We start from the raw sequence: 19,522 nt of genomic DNA, 5'->3' as shown, positions 1-19,522 counted from the left end.
ATTCAGATCATCACCAAAATTCGGCCACTTAAGGTCACACCTATGTAGCATACATCCACCAAGTTTCAAGTCTTCACTACGAATACTTTTAGTACAGTGTGTGTTTTACTGACGCTCCACAATGTGCTCCAGGTGAGCGCCACGGCGCTGCAGGGCGTAGGCACACTTGCATCCGGCGGGCAAAGTTGTCGATAACCCGATGGCTGTGCACTTTACAGAGTGCAATGGCCTCTGGAGACAGTGCTCAGGGGGTATGCTACCCCTGAAACGTTATTGTTATCGGGTTATCGGCAACTTTGCCCGCCGGATGCAGGTGTGCCTACGCCCTGCAGCGCCGGGGCGCTCACCTGGAGCACATTGTGGAGCGTCCGTAAAACACACACTGTACTAAAAGTATTCGTAGTGAAGACTTGAAACTTGGTGGATGTCTGCTACATAGGTGTGACCTAAAGTGGCCGAAGTTTGGTGATGATCTGAATAAAACTTCCGAAGTTATTCGAATTTTGGTGATGACCGCTTTTTTGTGTCACCCTGTACAATGTGCGCTTATCATAGGCGTCTCTCTTTTATGGACACTTGAAGGCGCCTCTCTTTGCCATGCCGGCGCCCCTGTTTCTTATGAATGCACCCCCATGGCATTGATCAATTGCAATTTGCAGACCTCTATTGCATGTGGACGCCCATATATGTAGGCCTCAGAGGCGCCCCTCTTTCGCATTGAGGCGCCCCTATGGGCTTCATAGGCGCCCCTCTATTGCACGTAGGTGCCCTACTGTCTCAGAACCGCTCCCCTTTGGCATGCAGACGCCCATCTTTCGTACGGAGGAGCCGCTGTGGTTCTTAGAGACGGCATAGTGCTCCCAGATGCAGATGGGGCTCTCGGAGTCGACAGTGTGAGACCTTCAGTCGCTGATGGGTGCCCGCCAGATGTGGACCCTCGGAGACGCCGGTATGGGGCCCTCAGAGATGCCGGTATGTGGCCCTTAGAGACACCGGTGTGGAACCCTCAGATACTTCAGTGTGAAGCCCTTACAATTGCTGGTGTGGAGCTACGAATGCGCTGGCTTAATCCCTCAGAGGCCGGTACATGGACATTAGAGCCCAGTGAGAGTTTGTGTGGTGCCTTCAGTGGCCTTGTGGAGCCGTTAGACATCAACATGGTGCTCTCAGGAGCCGGTGAGTCCTCAGAGTCACCGGTGTGGGGCCTTCAGAGCACCGAGATACTGGTGTGGGGCCTTCAGAGGTGTCGGTGTGGGTCCTTCAGATGTACATATAGAGCCTTGAGATGCACAGGTGTGGTGGCCCACAGAGGCGCCGGTGTGGGGCCCCCAGAGCCACCGATATAGGGCCCTAAGAGACACTAGTATGACCCTCAAAGGCGCCGCTGTGTGGCGCTCATAAACACTGGTGTGCTGGAGCCATCACAGGCGGGTGGAGCCGTTAGAGGCCGGAAAGGGCCCTTAGATGCCTACAAGGAGCCTTCAGAAGCCGGCGTGGCACCCTTATGGGGATAAGCGTGTCTACTTAAAAGCCCTTGAGGTGCTCTCATGAGCTCTGTGGGGCCCTACCTAGCCGAAATATGGCCACGGCCAGTTGCCGCCGCATGGCTCTTCAGACTATCATTCTCAGGGGCCTCATCTGCCTAGTTTAAATAGAAGGGCCTCTCAGACCATCAGTCTCATGGGCCTCCTCTGGCTAGTATAAATAGAAGGGCCTGTTAGACCATCAATCCTAGGGGCCTCTTCTGGTTAGTATAAATAGAAGAGCCTCTCAGACCAATAATCTCAGAGGGCCCCTGTGGACAGTATAAATAAAAGGGCCTCTCAGACCATCAGTCCCGGGGGCCTCCCTAGAAAAGTGTAAATGTGGATAGAGGGCCCCCTCAGATTCATTACGAGTGGACCTCTCTGACTATCAGTCTCAGGGGCCTCTTGTGGCCAGTATGCATATAAGAGCCTCTCAGACCATCGGTCTCAGGGGCCTCTTCTGACTAGTGTGGATAGAGGGCCCTCCCAGACCACCGGTTTCAGGGGCCTCCAGTGGCCAGTTATATGAACAGAAGGGCCTTACAGCCATCAGCCTCGGGGGCCTCTTCTGACTGGTGTAAATATGAGGGCCTCTCATACCATCAGTCTCAGGGGCCTCCTCTGCCTAGTGTGAATATAAGGGCTTCCCAGGCCATCAGTCTCGGGGGACTCTTCTGACTGGTGCCGGATTGAGGGACCTCCCAGACCGAAAGTTTTGGGGGTCTCCTGTGGCCAGTATGAATAGAAGGGCCTCTCAGTCCATCAGTATCATGGGCGTCTTCTGCCTGGTGTGATTATAAGGGCCTCTCAGGTCATCAGTCTCAGGGGCCTCCTCTGACTACAGTGTAGATGGATAGGCCTCCCAGACCATCAGTCTCAGGGGCCTCTTCTGACTATTGAGGATAGAGGGGCCTCCTCTGACTAGTGAGGGTAGGGGGCCTCGGCTAGACCGCCAGTGTCAGGGGCCTATTCTGACTAGTGTGGATGGAGGGGCCTCCCAGACCAGTGTGGATATTGGGGCCTCCTCAGATACACTAGGGCCTCTCAGGCCATCAGTCTCAGGGGCTTCGACTGATAAGTATGAACAGAGGGCCTCCTTGGATCCATCACGGCCCCTTGGAGTCCGTGCGTGGGGATTCGTGGAACTTATTTTTACCGAGTTTGTTTATTCTGGAAGGTGACGACGTCCTCTCAAATCGAGACGAGGGGCCTCGAGCAAAAAGTGGGTGGGCCAAAACACATGGTTGGCCCCCCCACCTCGAAAAGTGGGTGGGCACTTGCCCACCTGGCCCCCCCTGTTCCTACGCCTATGCCATTAATAAATGGTGCTAGGTTTTGTTCGATTATAGTAGAACCTCACATTACTTCAGCGGTGACCTGTACCTGTGTGAAGTGCTTTCCGACTGGTCGAACGAACTTGTAGTGTCGAAGCGCGAGCTCGTTGCCTAGCAGCTGTGCAGATATGTCGCGACGCAGCAGGCTCAGATTGGAGTCCGGATGTATCCTGGCGGTCAAAATGTGAACGTCAGCTTGGTGTAGCGGCCACCAGGCGTTCAGCGTGACGGGTGCGGTTAGTTTTTTTTTTCACATCAGTTTTTCGTTTTGGCGCGATTTTTACCATTTTTGGTGCATACTGCATTTCACTTATTTAGTTTAGCGCAAGCCTACGTAAACCTGGTTGAACGCTCCGGTAAAAAGTTGGAAACATTAAATTAGCTGCGGCATTCCCTGATGACGCGAATGTGGGTCAAGCGGCCGGCGGCCGGCCGCCGCTAGCAGTGTGAGGAGGATCGCATGGAACTTTTGATTGTTGGTTGGTGCTTGCCCTTGGCCGTTAAACGTTAATATTATGGTACGTAGGTACATAACGAAAGTATATCGAACGGAATTTCAAACTTGCAGTTTTTAGATTCTAAGGGGCTAATGCATTGGAATGCCCCCTTAGAATTTGTGACGTCAGCGGAGATCTAACGATTTTTAAATCTTAGACTAAAGCCATCGTTAACACGTGGTGGTATACGCTGCTTTGCGCGCAACGTCTGCCGCACTTCAAGGCTGCCAAATTATTGCTTCCAAATAAAGACAGTACTAAATCGTCACACGACTGTTTAACGACTTCAGTAATAAATCGCCACACGACTGCTTAACACGACAAAAATGACAAGGACTTCCTTACGCCTAGCGACCGTCAACGTTAACGGACTAAGGCAAAACAGGCAAACAGCGCCAAAAAGACGTAAAATGTTCACTTGGTTTAAGAAAATGAATCTAGACATGGTATTCTTGCAAGAAACCCATGCAGATGAAAATTGCGAAAGAAATTGGTTAAATGAATGGGGTGGAGAAGGCTATTTCGCAAACGGAACTGATTTTAGTAGAGGAGTAGCGATATTTTTGTAGCCGGGGTTCAGCGTGAAAGTAATTCAGGTGCATAGAGACCCGGCAGGCAGATACATCTTGCTTGAAATAATGATGCAAGGCGTTAAGCTCATACTGGGTAACGTATACGGTGCCAATGCCGACGAGCCGTCTACGTTTGAAAGAATGTGCCAAACACTCAGTTTGTTGACTAGCGATTACATAGTCTTTGGGGGGAGACTAACTTCTGCATGAACACTAACGTTGATCGAAAATCGGTAAGGAAGTGCCCGCAAAACAACCGTAAATGTAGAGATGTGATTATGGAATTCGCGAGCGAGCATGAACTAATAGACATCTGGAGAGTTAATCAGCAATTAACCCTTAAGCAATTTACTTATACTAGAAGTTCACCTCCTTCAGAATCACCAATAGATTTCTTTTTATGTAGTAAAGCTCTCACGTATAGCAAAAATGGAGCTCAGGCAGAAATAGTAAACGGCTATCTCACCGATCACAGTTTAGTTAGTCTAGATTTAGAAATAAATGGTTGCGAGCGTGGCCACTCGTACTGGAAATTTAATAATTATAGCCTGTTAAAAGGAGACAATTTTTTGGAGCTTATAAAAAGGCGCATTCCGCAAATTATAGTAGAAAATTGTCGTTCTGGCCTTTCACCGGGTCTTCTTGATACGCTTTTAGTAGTACTACGGGGAGATATCATTTCGTACGCAAGTCGAAGAAAAAAAGAATTAGTTGGGGAATTTGACACACTCCAATTAGAGATAGTCGCAATATCACAATTGTCATCACCCACAGCGGCACAAACCGCCAGGCTCCAGGAGGCGGTGGCTGAGAGAGACGAGCTGATTACGAAATGTACCCATGTCAAAGCAAGAGTTAGATGGAGACGGGAAGGGGAAAGAGGTACACAATATTTCCACGCGTTAAAACACCGTAACAAGCCGCCCAACACGCTTAACTCCTTAAGTTTACTGAACTCCAAAGAGGACGTCAGATTTCCGGAAAAAATAGAAGACATGCTCGAAGAAGGTAGAACATATTTTGAAAAAAGTATAAAAAATCCGACGTTAGAGACAATGGCAGAGAAACGGTCTTCTTTAACCACACAGTCAAGCTTGGACCAGAAGAAAGAGGGCTGTGCGAAGGTCCTCTGAACTATGTCGAGTCGAGTCGAGTCGAGTCGAGTCGGAGCTATGCACTGCACTTCTTTCGCTGAAAAATTGTCACCAGGTCCTGCAGGATATACAGTAGAATTTTACAAATGTTTTGGCAAGAATTAAAACAAGTAGTGGTAAGTGCTCTACAAGAGATCCAGAACACTGGAAGCGCAACAGCAGATTAAAAAAAGTCTGTAACGATTTTGATTCCAAAAAAGAATAAGGACCCACGCTTCATTAATCACCTCAGGCCAATAAGCCTTCTCGACGTGCCTTATTACGGAGCGAGCGAAGCGAGCGGAGTCTTCACTTAGATTAACGGAAATTTCTGAGTATGAGCGGCCGGCCGGCCGGCCGTGCGGACGCTTTTGCGAGGCTTATATCTCAGCAACCACTTGACCGATTTACATGCGGTAAATTTTGTAGGGTAGCTTCATTCCTTCTACCAAGTATTGGACTATTCCCGATGCATGTGGGTGACCCCTTATGCACGTGCCACGTGCAAAACGAAGAGGTGTCAGTTTTGTAATTGTTGCAATATCTCGGTAACTACTTGGCCGATTGCGCTGAAAGTTGGCATGTAGGTAGGCACCCACTAGGCACTGCATATCCATGTGCCAGAGTTGGGGTGCTGCTGCACGTGCGCACGTGCAGGGGTCGTTTCCAGATCTCGAGAACGGCTCGACCGATTGCGCTCAAATTTGGTACACAGTTAGGGACCGGTTAGTAGGGTGCCGTGCACAAGTCAGTTGGGACCCATTTTGCACGTGCGCACGTGCAGGGTGCCGCTTCCAGATCTCGAGAACGGCTGGGCCGATTGTGCCCAAATTTGGCACATCGCTAGAGACCGGTTAGTAGGGTGCCGTGCACAAGTCAGTTGGAGGTACCCCCTCGCAATTTCGCACGTGCAAGGCTCACCCTCTCGCTCGCTCCGTGAGTCGCCCCAAAACGCGTTATACTGGTTACGGAGCGAGCGAAGCGAGCGTAGTCTTTACTTAGATTAACGGAAATTTCCGAGTATGAGCGGCCGGCCGGCCGGCCGGCCGTGCGGACGCTTTTGCGAGGCTTATGTCTCAGCAACCACTTGGCCGATTTACATGCGGTAATTTTTGTAGGGTAGCTTCATTCCTTTTACCAAGTATTGGACTATTCCCGATGCATTTGGGTGACCCCTTATGCACGTGCCACGCCCACGTGCAAAACGAAGAGGTGTCAGTTTTGTAATTGTTGCAATATCTCGGTAACTACTGGGCCGATTGCGCTGAAAGTTGGCATGTAGGTAGGCACCCACTAGGCACTGCAGATCCATGTGCCAGAGTTGGGGTGCTGCTGCACGTGCGCACGTGCAGGGGTCGTTTCCAGATCTCGAGAACGGCTCGACCGATTGCGCTCAAATTTGGTACACAGTTAGGGACCGGTTAGTAGGGTGCCGTGCACAAGTCAGTTGAGACCCATTTTGCACGTGCGCACGTGCAGGGTGCCGCTTCCAGATCTTGAGAACGGCTAGGCCGATTGTGCCTAAATTTGGCACATCGCTAGAGACCGGTTAGTAGGGTGCCGAGCACAAGTCAGTTGGAGGTAGCCCCTCGCAATTTTGCACGTGCAAGGTCCACCCTCTCGCTCGCTCCGTTAGTCGCCCCAAAAGGCGTTATACTGGTAAAATATTTACCAAAGCCATCGCGACGCCTTTGGGGTGAGTCATCAAAACTTGCATAATTGCATTAACGGTGATCAAACAGGGTCTGTAAAGGGGAGATTTATTGGGGAAAACGTCCGACTAATCTTAGACGTAATAGAACATTGCAACAATTAAGACAAACTCGGGTTACTTCTTGCATGCGATTTCAAAAAGCATACGATACTATTGACTGGGAATACGTTATAAGCACTCTAAAATGTTTCGGTTTCGGTCCAGATTTGGTGAAACTGGTCTCCAGCCTATATGACGGTTTAAATGAAGACCACGCACCGCTTGCAGTGGTCCAGATAAATGGTCATCTGTCAAAGGCATACTCAGTGCGAAGAGGCTTAAGGCAGGGGTGTCCGTTAAGCTGCTACTTATTCTTGCTGTGCCTTGAACCACTTCTGGCAAAAATAAGAGCAACAGAAACTGCTAAGGGGCTGCGAATAGGCAACTCGGAGATCAAATTAACAGCGCATGCTGACGGCGTCACTTTGGTATTGGACGGCTCCGAAGCCTCGTTGGAAGCAGCCATATCGCTGTTCGAAGATTTTAAATCAATTTCAGGGCTGGAGCTAAATAGGATTTTTTATTTTCAAAAGTACATGGTGATTACAGGGACGGTCGAACACTTAAAAGACGATGTAAAACGGGGACAACTGTCATGCCCAGCCGTTAGAGAGAGACCATGCACAAGATAACAACAAGCCAATAGTAACAGACCCCGCAGGGTCACCATGGCGGTCGGCCACACACCCCGGGCAAGGCTGGCGGGAGGATCGGGGAGGGGGAGGAGGGAGGCGGCAGTGGGGGGAGGCACCACGGCGTGCCGGCGCACAGTGTGGCCAAACGCCAGATTAGCGCGAATTTAATCAAAAAACGAAATTTGGAATTTTGACTTTTTATAACTATCAGTCGATAGGAAATTGTCCAAAGTATGTCAATATCACAATACTTTGGTTCAATGTCTTCCTTTCGGTGTCCAAAAAGCTAGCTAAAGTGGACATACGCAATGCCGGTCCCGGCCGTGCTGAAATCGTCGAAAACCCGCGTCATGTTTACAACACATGTTGGCGTAATTGTCGGAAAGGTTTGGAAATAATTGGAGTGGCATATGACTACTGAGGCTATATTTGATAGTATACCCGAATTCTATAGGTATCCTTGGACTAACCGATGAGTTATGCTCATTTGAAAATGAACTTTTCAAACATCCCCTGAAAACACTGTCCATCTTAAAAACGTAGAGATATAAGAAAATAGCCAAAAAACTCCACGCCAAATCTACCATGAGAAGATTCGCCACACTTTTCTGGACATGATCCATTCAAGAAACCCTGCCCCAACCTGCCCCCCGGCCTTTGGCTCAGCTTTGAACGTATCGGGTTGGCCCGCCCGGGGAGGTCCGGCTACAGGGTGGGCGCGGCGGCGGCTCCGTAACGTTACGCGGATGGCTCAACCGCTGTATTTCTGACTTGTTATATTGTAGAATACGGTCGCCAATGAAAAAATCTTGACAATTTTTCAACCCTCACCCATATAGGGGGTGAGGGTGGGGGTCGAAAGGACCCCTCTCGGTTTTTCGCAAAAAGCTCATGTAAAAAGCGGCCGATCGCGACGAAACTTTCAGTACCCTCGAGTTTATCAATTTTACACCTATCCTTAAAATTTCACGACCCTGACCCCAATGACCTTTGACCTGTGACCTATTTCTCGAGACCATGTTTGGCCGGAAGCGCGATTGGGCGTATGTTTGCTGGCATTAGCCGCGCGTTTGCAGTCTTTTCGTGGTTTCAAGCGTCTAAACATGTGATATTATGATGTTGGTCCCATGCATTATGGTCGGTGTCAAGATCACTTGAAGGTCAGGTCAGTTCAATGACCTTTGATGACCTCGGTTCACCTTTTTTAGTTTTACATGCTTCCAGGCTAGTTTTTGGAGCTGATTTCGAATTAAGTAACCATTTGAACATTTAGGAAGAAGTTTTGGTGCCTTCGTAAGTAACATGCAACGAAGCTGTCACTGGCGGTTGACACCTATTAATTACTATTAATTATGAATATCCGGCAGGACTGGTTGGCCTGACCTGACCTGACCCGACCTACGTTCGCGGCTAGCAAAACACCAATACGGGCGAGGGTTAATGACATGAAGGTGCTTATGGTGTAAGTCTTTGTTTTTACTCCCATTGCAGAGGTTCAGTCCTATCGGTGCGTATATTTCAGCATATCATGTGCTTCACCAGGAACATTCACACAGAAACATAATTAGATGTTGATTTTTTTTTCAAGCAAACTTTGGACAATCATAAGAATTTACCAGAGAAATGATGGGAATTTCGTAAACGATTCCTCCTCCTAACATGCCCATCATTACTGGGACCCACGATTTTATGCCTCTTATTTGCGGTTAAATTCCAGGATTTCGTAATCAGAGTCGGAGACGTTCGGAGTCAACAGTTCTGACCCTGCGGTCAGAGTCGGAATCGGAATCGATTTCGGAATCCGGACCAAGACTCATAGTCTGAATCACCGAAAATCCATCGACTGCGTGGACTTGCCATGGCTGCGGAGTCAGAGTCCGAGTCGATCGTATAAGTCGACAGTTTTGCCCGGAGTCAGAGTTGAAATTGACTTTTGAAAGCCGTAGTCGGAGTCGGAGTAACTCCATCGACTTCACAGCCCTGGCCTGGTAAGCACATCACCCGTCGTAAGCTAGTTCTCCTTACTTTTAGAGGCGGAACTATGCCATTATATGTCAGCAAGCATTTATAATGCATCGTAGAAGGTCTCACCTAGGTTCAAGTGTCAATTTTGAAACCAGGGAACCATTTTCAACGGATCCGAGCAGCGCTGGGATTTAATTCGCGCTAAACTGGTGTTTGGCCACACTGTGCGGCGGGGCGGGCCAGGGAGGGGAGGGGGGGGGGGGTAGCTGGGGAATCGGCAACAGCGTCACCATCGCCAACATCAAAGCAGGGCACCGCCAGCTGTGCGCACCGGCACCGGCTGGCGGTCCGACGCGTCGGTCGGGGCGGCCACTGGGGCCCACCTGCCCGCCGCCGTAGCGGCCCGTCACCTCTACCACCATAGAGCGCCTCTACTCAGCTCGTCAGCCATAGGCACCACAGCAGGCACATGGCCACCACTGTGCACAAAGCCAGCGCACCAGCGCCCAGCCGCAGCTCGCTACGCCAGCCACCAAGCCACCACGGCCGGGACGGGTAGGGGAAGGGAGTCCGAGGCCCTCCCGGCCCACACCGGCCGAGACCCACCGGAGGGCGCCGACCCCACACCACCGCCTCGGAGCAGGGAGGGCACCGTGACCCCGTGCGGCACCGGGGAGGGTCGACCGACAGCGCACAGTGGGCCGATATGCCATTCTAGCGCGACAGGGCCTGAATCTTCGAACGGAACCCTTGGTTTTTCGCGAGTAATTCGCGTAAAAAGCGGCCGATCGCAACGAAACTTTCAGTACCCTCGCGATAACTACTTTTACAGCTAACCTGAAAATTTCATGACCCTGACCTTAATGATCTTTGACCTGTGACCTTCTTTCGAGACCATGTTTGGCCGGAATCGCGATTCAGCGTATGTCGGCTCGCATTAGCCGCGGGTTTGCAGTCTTTTCTTGGTTTAAAGCGTTCAAACATGGGATATTATGTTGCTCCCATGCATTAGGGTGGGTGTCATGGTCACCAGAAGGTCAGGTAAGGTCATTGACCTTTGATGACCTTGGTTCACTTTTTCGAGTTTTACATGTTTCTAGGCTAGTTTTTTAGCTGAATTCGAATCTAGCAACCATTTGAACATTTACCATGTAGCTTTGGTGCCTTCGTAACATGTTACAAAGCTGTCAGAGGCGGTTGCCACCTACTGCAAACACCCGGCAAAACCCTTACTAGTTGACCTGACCTGACCTGACCCGGCCTGGCCTAAATGTATGAAGACATCATCTATGCTCGTAAATAATATTATATTCGTGATCAGCACCCAAAAAAAAAAAACATAGCAGCCACCCTTTACGACGTTCTAACAGGTCCCGATTTTCCCGACTTTTGGGTCATTGACCTGACCTGGAAGGTTAACCGATGACCTAGGACCTTACAATTGGGTATCATCAGCTTCCTCTTGTCACGGGCAACACGCTCGTCTTTTCCGCGAAGCTTTAGCTCGATCAGGGGCGAAACGGCATGGTGTCCAACGGACCCCTTCTATACGTTCGCGGCTGGAAAAAACACCACTAGGAGCGAGGGTTAAGCCAAATCTGAGGGCTTATTTCAGAAAGACCGCTAGAAGAGCAATTGAATGCACCTTTCTGCGACGATGTAGCTCTATTGGTCCCCGAGGTAAGAGCCGGTTTTCGATAAATGTTGATAAATGCAACATTATACCTTTGATGACCTCTGGTGACGTGACCTTTGACCTGACCTAGAAATGACTAATTACTCCATTTGGAATTTCGGGCGCTCTTTCGAATGCCACTTACTACGTGTCGCTATGTGGCCCAAGAGCCGAGTTAGAAGGGGAGTGTTCAATCAACACCTCCCGGCCCGGCGCGTTTGACGCCGAGCACCGGTCCGGCGCGGGTTGATGTTTGGCTGCTACATCCAAAGTCGCAAAAAGTCGCAAAAAATGACTGTTGGATCTTGTAGTGCAATGAATCATTGACATGTAGCGAGATTTTCGAAGCGGTACTCTGCGGTACTTTTTTTAAAGTCTATTTGTGTGTGACATCAATTATGTGAAATTATATTTTCGTCTTTAAATCTTTGCGGTGCCAATACATCATAACCAAGTAAGAGTTCGCCATTTTGATGTGGTTATGTGTATTTTGCAGACCCGGAGCTATCGTTTGATGTATATAAATGTGGAATTCCTCCTCAAATTGTGATTGTTTTCGTGGATCAAAGATACGTTGTCGAAGAGTGCGGGGGACGAGTTCGGTCCAAACGATTCCGAAGTTCATGTTTAAGCTGAGTTTTCGCCATGAAATAGCAATTGTGTTGGAAAACAAAGACCACAGCAGTGTAGTATGATCATTTTTGAACAAATTGGTATAGGTTTCATTGCACATCCACAAAGTTCGATTTTTTTACCCATGTCGTGCTAGACCTGGCGATCGGCCCTGTGTGCAGCGGCCGGCCACGACCCCGGGGCCACAGGGGACAGAGGGTGCCGGGGAAGGGGGGGGGGGGTAGAGGGGGGGGGAGACGAACCCGGAGTGCGGGCCGACCGAAAATCAATTTCAGGGCTGGAGCTAAATAGGATACTACACTTTGATCTTAGCCAAAAGGCCGAGAAGCGATGAGCTAAATAGGCAAAAAACGAGACCTTTTTGGATCGGTAAGAATGCCGGCGAAACACAACCAATGTGTAGATCGCTTGATCTCTCCTGGGAAGACACACCTTTAGAAGTGTTAGGCATAACAATTCCGAACAATCAGGAAATAGACATAGGAAACCTTAAAGGTAGTGTGCCAGCTTTCCTGAACCGTATGGAGTTAATGGCCCAGATAAGGAGAACCGGATTTTTAGAACTTATCCATACCTTCAAAACTCATGGAAACGTCTTAAATTCTTCAAATTTAAGTTTTTATCGTAGAAAACCAATAGTTTTTTAGTTATAGGCCGCCAAACATAGGGCTGCAGCGCGACATCCAGGAATTGCCCGAGGCTATATCTCGGGACGGAAACCGTTGTTCGAAGAAAAAAATCCTTGTCACAGCTGGTTTCCCCGCTCATCACAACCCATTAGACCAATTTTAAGCAAAAAATAAAATATGAGGGTGCAGGGCACTTGTCGATTTGTCGTGGAACGCCCCGGAAGGGAGGTGGACGGCCGGGATGCCCCCACCCCCCCCCCCCCTCAGTCGAGTAAGCCGGGGGGACGTCCCTCCAGGATCCGATATACCCATGAATGATTTAACCCTCGTCTGTGTGAGGCGTTTTGCAGCGTCTAACGTTTTGAGAGGGGGGAGTCGGTTGGACCCCTGTCGTTCGGCCCCTGATCGAGATAGGGTTTTTGATTTTTTTTTAAGGTAGTGTGCCAGCTTTCCTGGACCGTATGGAGTTAATGGCCCAGATAAGGAGAACCGGATTTTTAGAACTTATCCATACCTTCAAAACTCATGGAAACGTCTTAAATTCTTCAAATTTTGAGTACCCCAGTGCGAAATTCGCCCCGACGGGTTGTCGGTCGTACCCCAACCACATTTCACACCACTATGAACAATAAATGCACACACTGAAATCGCTATTACCGATATGCTCATCCAATCAAGTTTCGATAAACCCGTTCATCATCATCTCCTGCGATTTCGAACACGCCTGTTAGGTGGTGCGGTAGACCGCGCCCAAAGCCAGGGCCCCGGTAACGTGAGGTAGCCGAGTCGGGGCAGCGTGCGCTGACCCAAGCCGGAGCCGCGCGTCCTCCCGGTGTCATGCGATGGCCCGGGGCTGCCCGCGGGGATGCGGTAGACCGCGCCCAAAGCTGCGGCCCCGGCTTTCAGGTCAGCGCACGCTGCCCCGACTCGGCTACCTCACGTTACCGGGGCCCTGGCTTTGGGCGCGGCTTCTGCTCGTACTTTGTGGTGCGGTGGTGGTGCGTCGGGCCGCGCGCTCTGACTTCGGCCAAGAAAAATGCGTCAGCTGATCATTGTCATTTCTGCCACTTGCGTGTGGTGAAATGGGGTCATAACTTAAGAGACGGCTTTTTCATATCAATTATTTTACATAAAATCATATTTCAAACCATAAATAATGTTCGACAGCCAAATAAAAGAAACAATACCAATACAGGCTTAGAGTTTAAGGCTCGACATTGTGTTGTCTACGATTAGACAGCTGATAACTCATTCCCGTACGTCGTAACTCTATGATGACCTTTGATTATTGTCACATGTGCGCCGCATTCGCGATTGTTGCCGTCACTTGCCGACGCCTGTTTACAGGTGAGCCCACTACAATTGTTATACATATCGAAAAACCGATAAACTTTTAGGCGAAAAAGGCACTATTCCAGGCCCATTTTTGATTTTCTTTGCGATATTAGGTAAAAACAGAAGCTTCTTATCCTGGGAAAAAATAAAATGGGAAATCTTTCAAAGGTGGCACACTACCTTTAACTATAAAGCGAAGATCAGCCGAATAAAGGCCAGACTGGCGTTATGGTCGTACAGGCACTGACATCGCCCCATACGGCAGAGTGCACTTGGTGAAAACTGAAGCATTATCCCAGCTGACGTATTTAATGACCGTGCTGCCGAAACCGAATCCAGCACTGATCAAATCGATCGAAACAATAATGTTTAAGTTCCTATGGGGGAACAAAAAAAGACAAAATAAAGCGGGCTACGCTAAAAAGTAAATATAAGGAAGGGGGCTCGGGTACCAGATATAGACAAACGGGCTGATAGCCTCAAAATTACATGGGTTAAGAAATACATATATAGATGACAACCTAAATACAAGCTGGAAAAAAGTGACAAAACCACTATTTTCCTTACCAACTGGTATCAACATGTTTGAATGTAATATATCCCAGGAGGTAATTTTTAATAAGGTGAATAGTGTATTTTGGAGGGAGGTACTTCTAGCCTCGAACAAAATAAAGAGGCTAGGAGACAATAAACTATCAGGATTCAGGGGAAGCCATGTTAACCCGCGCCCAGCTGGGGGTCCTGGATTTCCACGCCCTGCTGGGGGGGGGGGGGTGTTTGAACACCCCCCCTTGTAACTCGGCTCCTGGGCCACGTAGCGATACGCGGAAGGCGGCGTTCGAAAGAGCGTAAAAAATAATGACGAAATCACTTCGGTCAATTTTTTGCTCAGGTCAAAGGTCAGGTCACCAGAGGTCATTGAAGGCAAAATTTCGCCGATTTCCAGGTCGAATGTCGAAAATTTCCAAGAAGCCAACGCATAACTCGGGAACCAATAGAGCTACAGCGCCGCGGAAAAGCGCATTCGATAGCCCTATTAACGCCCTTTCTGAGTAATTCTCTCAGATTTGACCTACCGTCAACGGTTTTGCCTGCAGGGGGCAAAAACTGCAAAAATAGCCGATTTTTTCGCAAACAGTTTTTCTGCAATAACTTTTGACCCAAGCATTGTACGAGCTTACTTTTACCAGCATTGTGTTCCTCTCGTCAAGACGCATCGAATGAACTATAACTTGACCTTGAAAGGTCAATTTGAAAATTTGACCTCAGGTCAAGGTCATGACCTGACCGGAAAGGGTCATGTTGCATATCAGTCGATCCGTATCGTCTAGCTGAACACATCTAAGGCGTTTTCATCGCTTTAGCATGCCTCTATCAAAAGTTATTTGCGAAAAACTGTTAGATACCATTCGTGACCTAAGATGACCCCAGGGCATAAACAAGGGTCACGGACACCATTTTCATGTTCAGTGTGTCTAAACCACTTGTAATTCGGTGTTTGGGAGTGTTTATAATGTCTTTCGTCCAAAAGAGGCGCATTTCAATTTTCTCCCATTGACTTATAATGGGGAGGTCGCAAAATTGACCTGACCTTAGGTCATCGATATCAAAATTCTGAGATATACATTTTGTACATGCTCTTGCTCTTAGCAATCGCTGAAAGTTTCAAAGCGATCGGTCACTCGGTGTAGCTATGACAGACATTGAAACTTTTTATGAGGTGAGGTCACTTCAAGTGACCTGGTGACCTGACCTTGAATGACCTTGGTCTGAAATTTTCACAACATGTGTAGAATTGATGTATGATAAGGTGTACCAAAAACGGCGGCGCGGAGCGCCGCCGTTTTTGAGATATTCGCGAAAAACCACAAGGGGGGGTGTTCAAACACCCCCCCCCCCAGCAGGGCGCGGGTTAAATGAAGTTCTGTAAATAATCAGACATGATTGAGTTTTATTCACGATCGATGGCAACACAAGTCAAATTCCTAAAACCAGACGTTTCGGCCACAGGGTGCCTTCGTCAGTGGACACTAGTGATTAAATTAAAAACACATAGTACCTATCAAAAACAATCGGTATAAATCGTTCGAAGTCGACACATCGGGCACAGGTTTCGAAATGCATTCTTTGGTTCAACATTAAAAACCTAAATTGAGAACGGCATTCATCACGCTATTGTTCTTGTCGCGTTCTTTTGATATGCTGAAAATTAAATTATATAATGAATGTACCTACAGGTCACAATGTCAACGTCGGAACGTTTAATTCGCTCGCCTTTTCTCAGAGTCTTTCAAAGTTCGCCAATCACCTTTCGTTTAGAAATCGTTTACGTTTTGTTTCCTAGTGCCATCATTGCAGCCGCTTTTGCCCAGGTAAATAATCCAGATTTTTCGTCCACTGTATCTTGGAAACAGATGTGAGCTGCTTCCAGAGCTTTTCTCGCCGATTTTGACATGCCTTTTTCAATGACATGAGCACTGTTCCAGTTTGGTAAATTTTGACATTTTTCGATATGAAGGACGAGTGCGTTCGATCTATTGTGGTTCCGGACATCGCGTTTGTGTTCCTTCAGTCGTGTGTCGAGTCCTCTTCCAGTTTCTCCTATATGTGTGGAGTGTGGGCCCCTGCGGAGTAAAACCGGCAGCTCTGGCGCAGCGGTCAGTGCCGGGCGGCGGCGGCGTTCTCCCCTCTTCTACCCATCGGGACCCGTCCGCGACCGTCCCGGCGTGATTTGGTTTGCCACCGAGTGAGAAGTATATTTGTGTTGTTACTTGTTATTGATTGTTGTGTTTGTTATTACGTCGCGTACCACGGGGCTGTGATGCTTGTGTGCCTTGTATCGCGTTGGTGGGCGCTCCGCCGGCTGCTGCCCGCGCTCGCTGTAGCGCCGGCCAATCGGAGGGCCGGGCCGGGCGGCTAGCCCCAGGCGCCGGCCGAACTGACCTGGGGTCGGGACTCGGAGCGGCAGTCAATCGGCTCTCGATCTCTGCGTGGTGCGTGCCCGTCCGGACACGTGCTCTCGGAGCTCGGGCGTCGCTCCGGCAGTTGAGGACCGTCCCATTAACTTAATACTGGCGGTGCGCCCTTATGGACGACCTTTGATGCCAGTATCCCCCCCCGAAAATCCAACACGTTTTGCCTCCTTTCTGGGTATGGTTTCGACCGTTGGGCCGAAGCTACTCATAAAATTATCTTAACCTTTTCACCCCTCTTTATATTCACTCTTAATAGTTATATAAGCTAAGCTCCAGTTTAACTCCGGCCATAGCGCCGTTTCACCTCAGGGTTAACACACGACATACAATCGCACACATCAGCGGGATGCGCTCATGTTCGACGGCTCGATGCGTCTGACTCGTTCTTGGATTCGTGTTTGTCTCTGCTGGCAAGTGTCTAACCAGCTCATGTCTTGTTCTTGATTTGTCTTGATTTTCGGCACGCATGAGTAAGACTTGTGCGGAGGTTTCTCCGACAAGGCTTTTGACAATACATTTAAGACGTGCCAAGTACAGCTTTGACCTGGCGGTCGCGGTGATCAGTCGGCTAGTCCATTCTCTCAAATGATACAGTCCACTTAAAGCTCTCCACACCCACTTCGACTGCACGTCCCCCGCCACAGTAGGGTGACAACTCGGGCCACTCTCTGTGGACAGCAGCAGGGCCGCTCCAAGTTTCGACGTGCAGGGCGACCTTTCAACATCAACACGGGGTAGCGGCCACGACATAGTCCTCCGGGGGCCGGATCACTGGGAGCATTTCCACCAGGTTTGCTTATAGTGATCAATCACCAGCACATAGGAAGAGATGGGCAAGCCAGACACCAACACAGACATTGAGTCGCTGAAAGCGAAACGCACCAAAGACCGAAGCAAAGCTACAAAATTGTCGAATGATCTAAAGCGCCTCTACACTCAGGTAGATCAAGGCAATCAGAATGCAGACAGACATGAGTTAGACTACACGATAGAACTCGCCGAAGGCCATCTTTCGCAGATGGACGAGCTGAACTCGCAGCTGAGTGAGATGGGGTTAGAGGACGAATCCCCTCACTACGCGGAGCTTCACAGAGCAGTCGGCCTGGGTAAGCGTCTTCTCGCAGACGCAAGTAAGAGGAACGAGACTGCACCTGTTGTGACACAGGTCGTAACTCCTCAGAACCATTTCAAACTGAATTTCACGCTTCCAAAGTTCAATGGAGACCTCATGGCCTGGCAAGAGTTTTGGGAACTGTACGAAGCGTCAGTACACCAAAACAGTGCCTACTCCCCAGTGCAGAAGCTATACTACCTGAGACAGCATCTCGATGGAGCTGCAGCGCGGTCAATTCAGGGCTTGCAGTTGACAGCAGACAGCTATGAGATCGCTGTTCAAACACTGAAGGAGAGGTTCGGAAAGGACAGCCTGAGGAAGGACACCATCATCGCCAAGCTGCTCAGCCTGCCGACGGTGGCAAGCACCGACAATCTGAAGTCACTGAGACGTCTGGTGGATGATGTGACGACCGGAGTCGCCTCTTTGAAGACACTCAAAGCCGAACACACTGGTGATGTTCTTCTGCCCGTCCTGAAAGGGAAGATCCCACCGCCCTGGCGTCTTCAGTGGGCGAGGCAGCGGGGACAGACCATGGGCCAAGAACAAGGAGAGTTCGCAGAATTTCTCGCATTTCTGCAGAAGGAAGTGGGGTATCTTGAAGAGGCCGCTCAAGTACCATGCAGCAAGGCTACTGATGACAGCTGTACAACGGTACAGAAAGCGACAACAAGTGTGCTGAACACCCAGCGAGTTCAGGCAACGCCAGCTCAAAAACCGTACCCTGTGTGTAAGGGATCCCATCGTCTCGACAAGTGTTCGCGGGTACCTGGAGATGACCGTCGAGGACCGCTGGACGACGGTGAAGAGGGTAAGGGCCTGCTTCCGCTGTCTCGGACGTCACTTCATCAAAGACTGTAGGAGTGGCAATTGCAGGCACTGTCAGGGTTCGCACCATACCTCTCTGCATCGTCACCAAGCCCCAGCTCCAGAGCCTGCACCTGCTCCTCTCGCCAGCTCTGTTCCCTACAGTCCTGCTGTACCACCTCCCGCGCCGGTACCTCCAACAGTTAGCACGCATCCATCAGTCTCTCAAAATCAACGGCCAGAACCTTTCACTTCCAGCCACGGCCAGCACTCCCATCCCAGCATGCGCTACGCAGCTCAGCGTACTACATCACAGTGTTACATTCAGACTGCGCTGGTGGTGGGGAGAGGGCCACGCGGACCCAAGATACTGAGAGCCCTGCTGGATGGTGGGTCCGACGCTTCTTATATCAGGAAGACGGTCGCCGAAGAGATGAGTCTGGACGTCATCGGCTCCGACACATTCGCTTGCGTCGGCTTCCAGGAGAGAGCAGAGGAGCCACGGTCATACGATCGCGTCGCAGTCGACCTACAGAACCGACACGGAGGTGAAGCGAGGAGATTCGAGCTGTGGTGTTGTGACCGCCTGTGCGCACCTCTACCACCGGCAGAGCAGCCCGAGGGACTAGATGACAACATCGAGCTGGCCGACGACTTCAGCGGTGGCCAGGTGGACATCCTGATAGGGACAGACCAGTACTACAAGGTCGTGCTGCGGGAATGCGTCGTTCTAGATGAATCCCTGAGAGCACTGGATACGATCTTTGGCTACGTGATCCACGGGAAGGGCACTGCAACAGGACAGTCCACTCGACATGTATACCACTGTCAACAAGTGGAACAAATGTGGGACCTCGATTCCATGGGTAAAACTCCGGACCCTGAGGTTCAAAAACTCCAACGAGAACCCGAGGGAAACTCGCAAGAAGAGCGCTATGG

General features: G+C 49.8%; 1 protein-coding gene across 1 annotated transcript in view; it reads right to left on the bottom strand.

Moving 5' to 3' along the window:
• The window catches only part of LOC122385375 (uncharacterized protein C2orf16-like), a gene marked incomplete at its 3' end in the record, with an annotated part of 159,652 nt that overhangs the window by 36,213 nt on the left and 103,917 nt on the right, over positions 1 to 19,522 (bottom strand). The window contains exon 3 of the mRNA XM_043373600.1: positions 2,910 to 3,030. Within this exon, the coding sequence (XP_043229535.1) occupies positions 2,910 to 3,030 (121 nt within the window). The remainder of the gene's footprint in view (positions 1 to 2,909; positions 3,031 to 19,522) is intronic.

Source organism: Amphibalanus amphitrite, unplaced genomic scaffold (genome assembly GCF_019059575.1).
Source record: "Amphibalanus amphitrite isolate SeventyFive unplaced genomic scaffold, NRLGWU_Aamphi_draft 000216F_arrow, whole genome shotgun sequence".
In the NCBI taxonomy this organism is placed as follows: Eukaryota; Metazoa; Arthropoda; class Thecostraca; order Balanomorpha; family Balanidae; genus Amphibalanus; species Amphibalanus amphitrite.
Note: the sequence above shows the minus strand (reverse complement) of the source record. Positions and strands in the feature narration are given on the sequence as shown.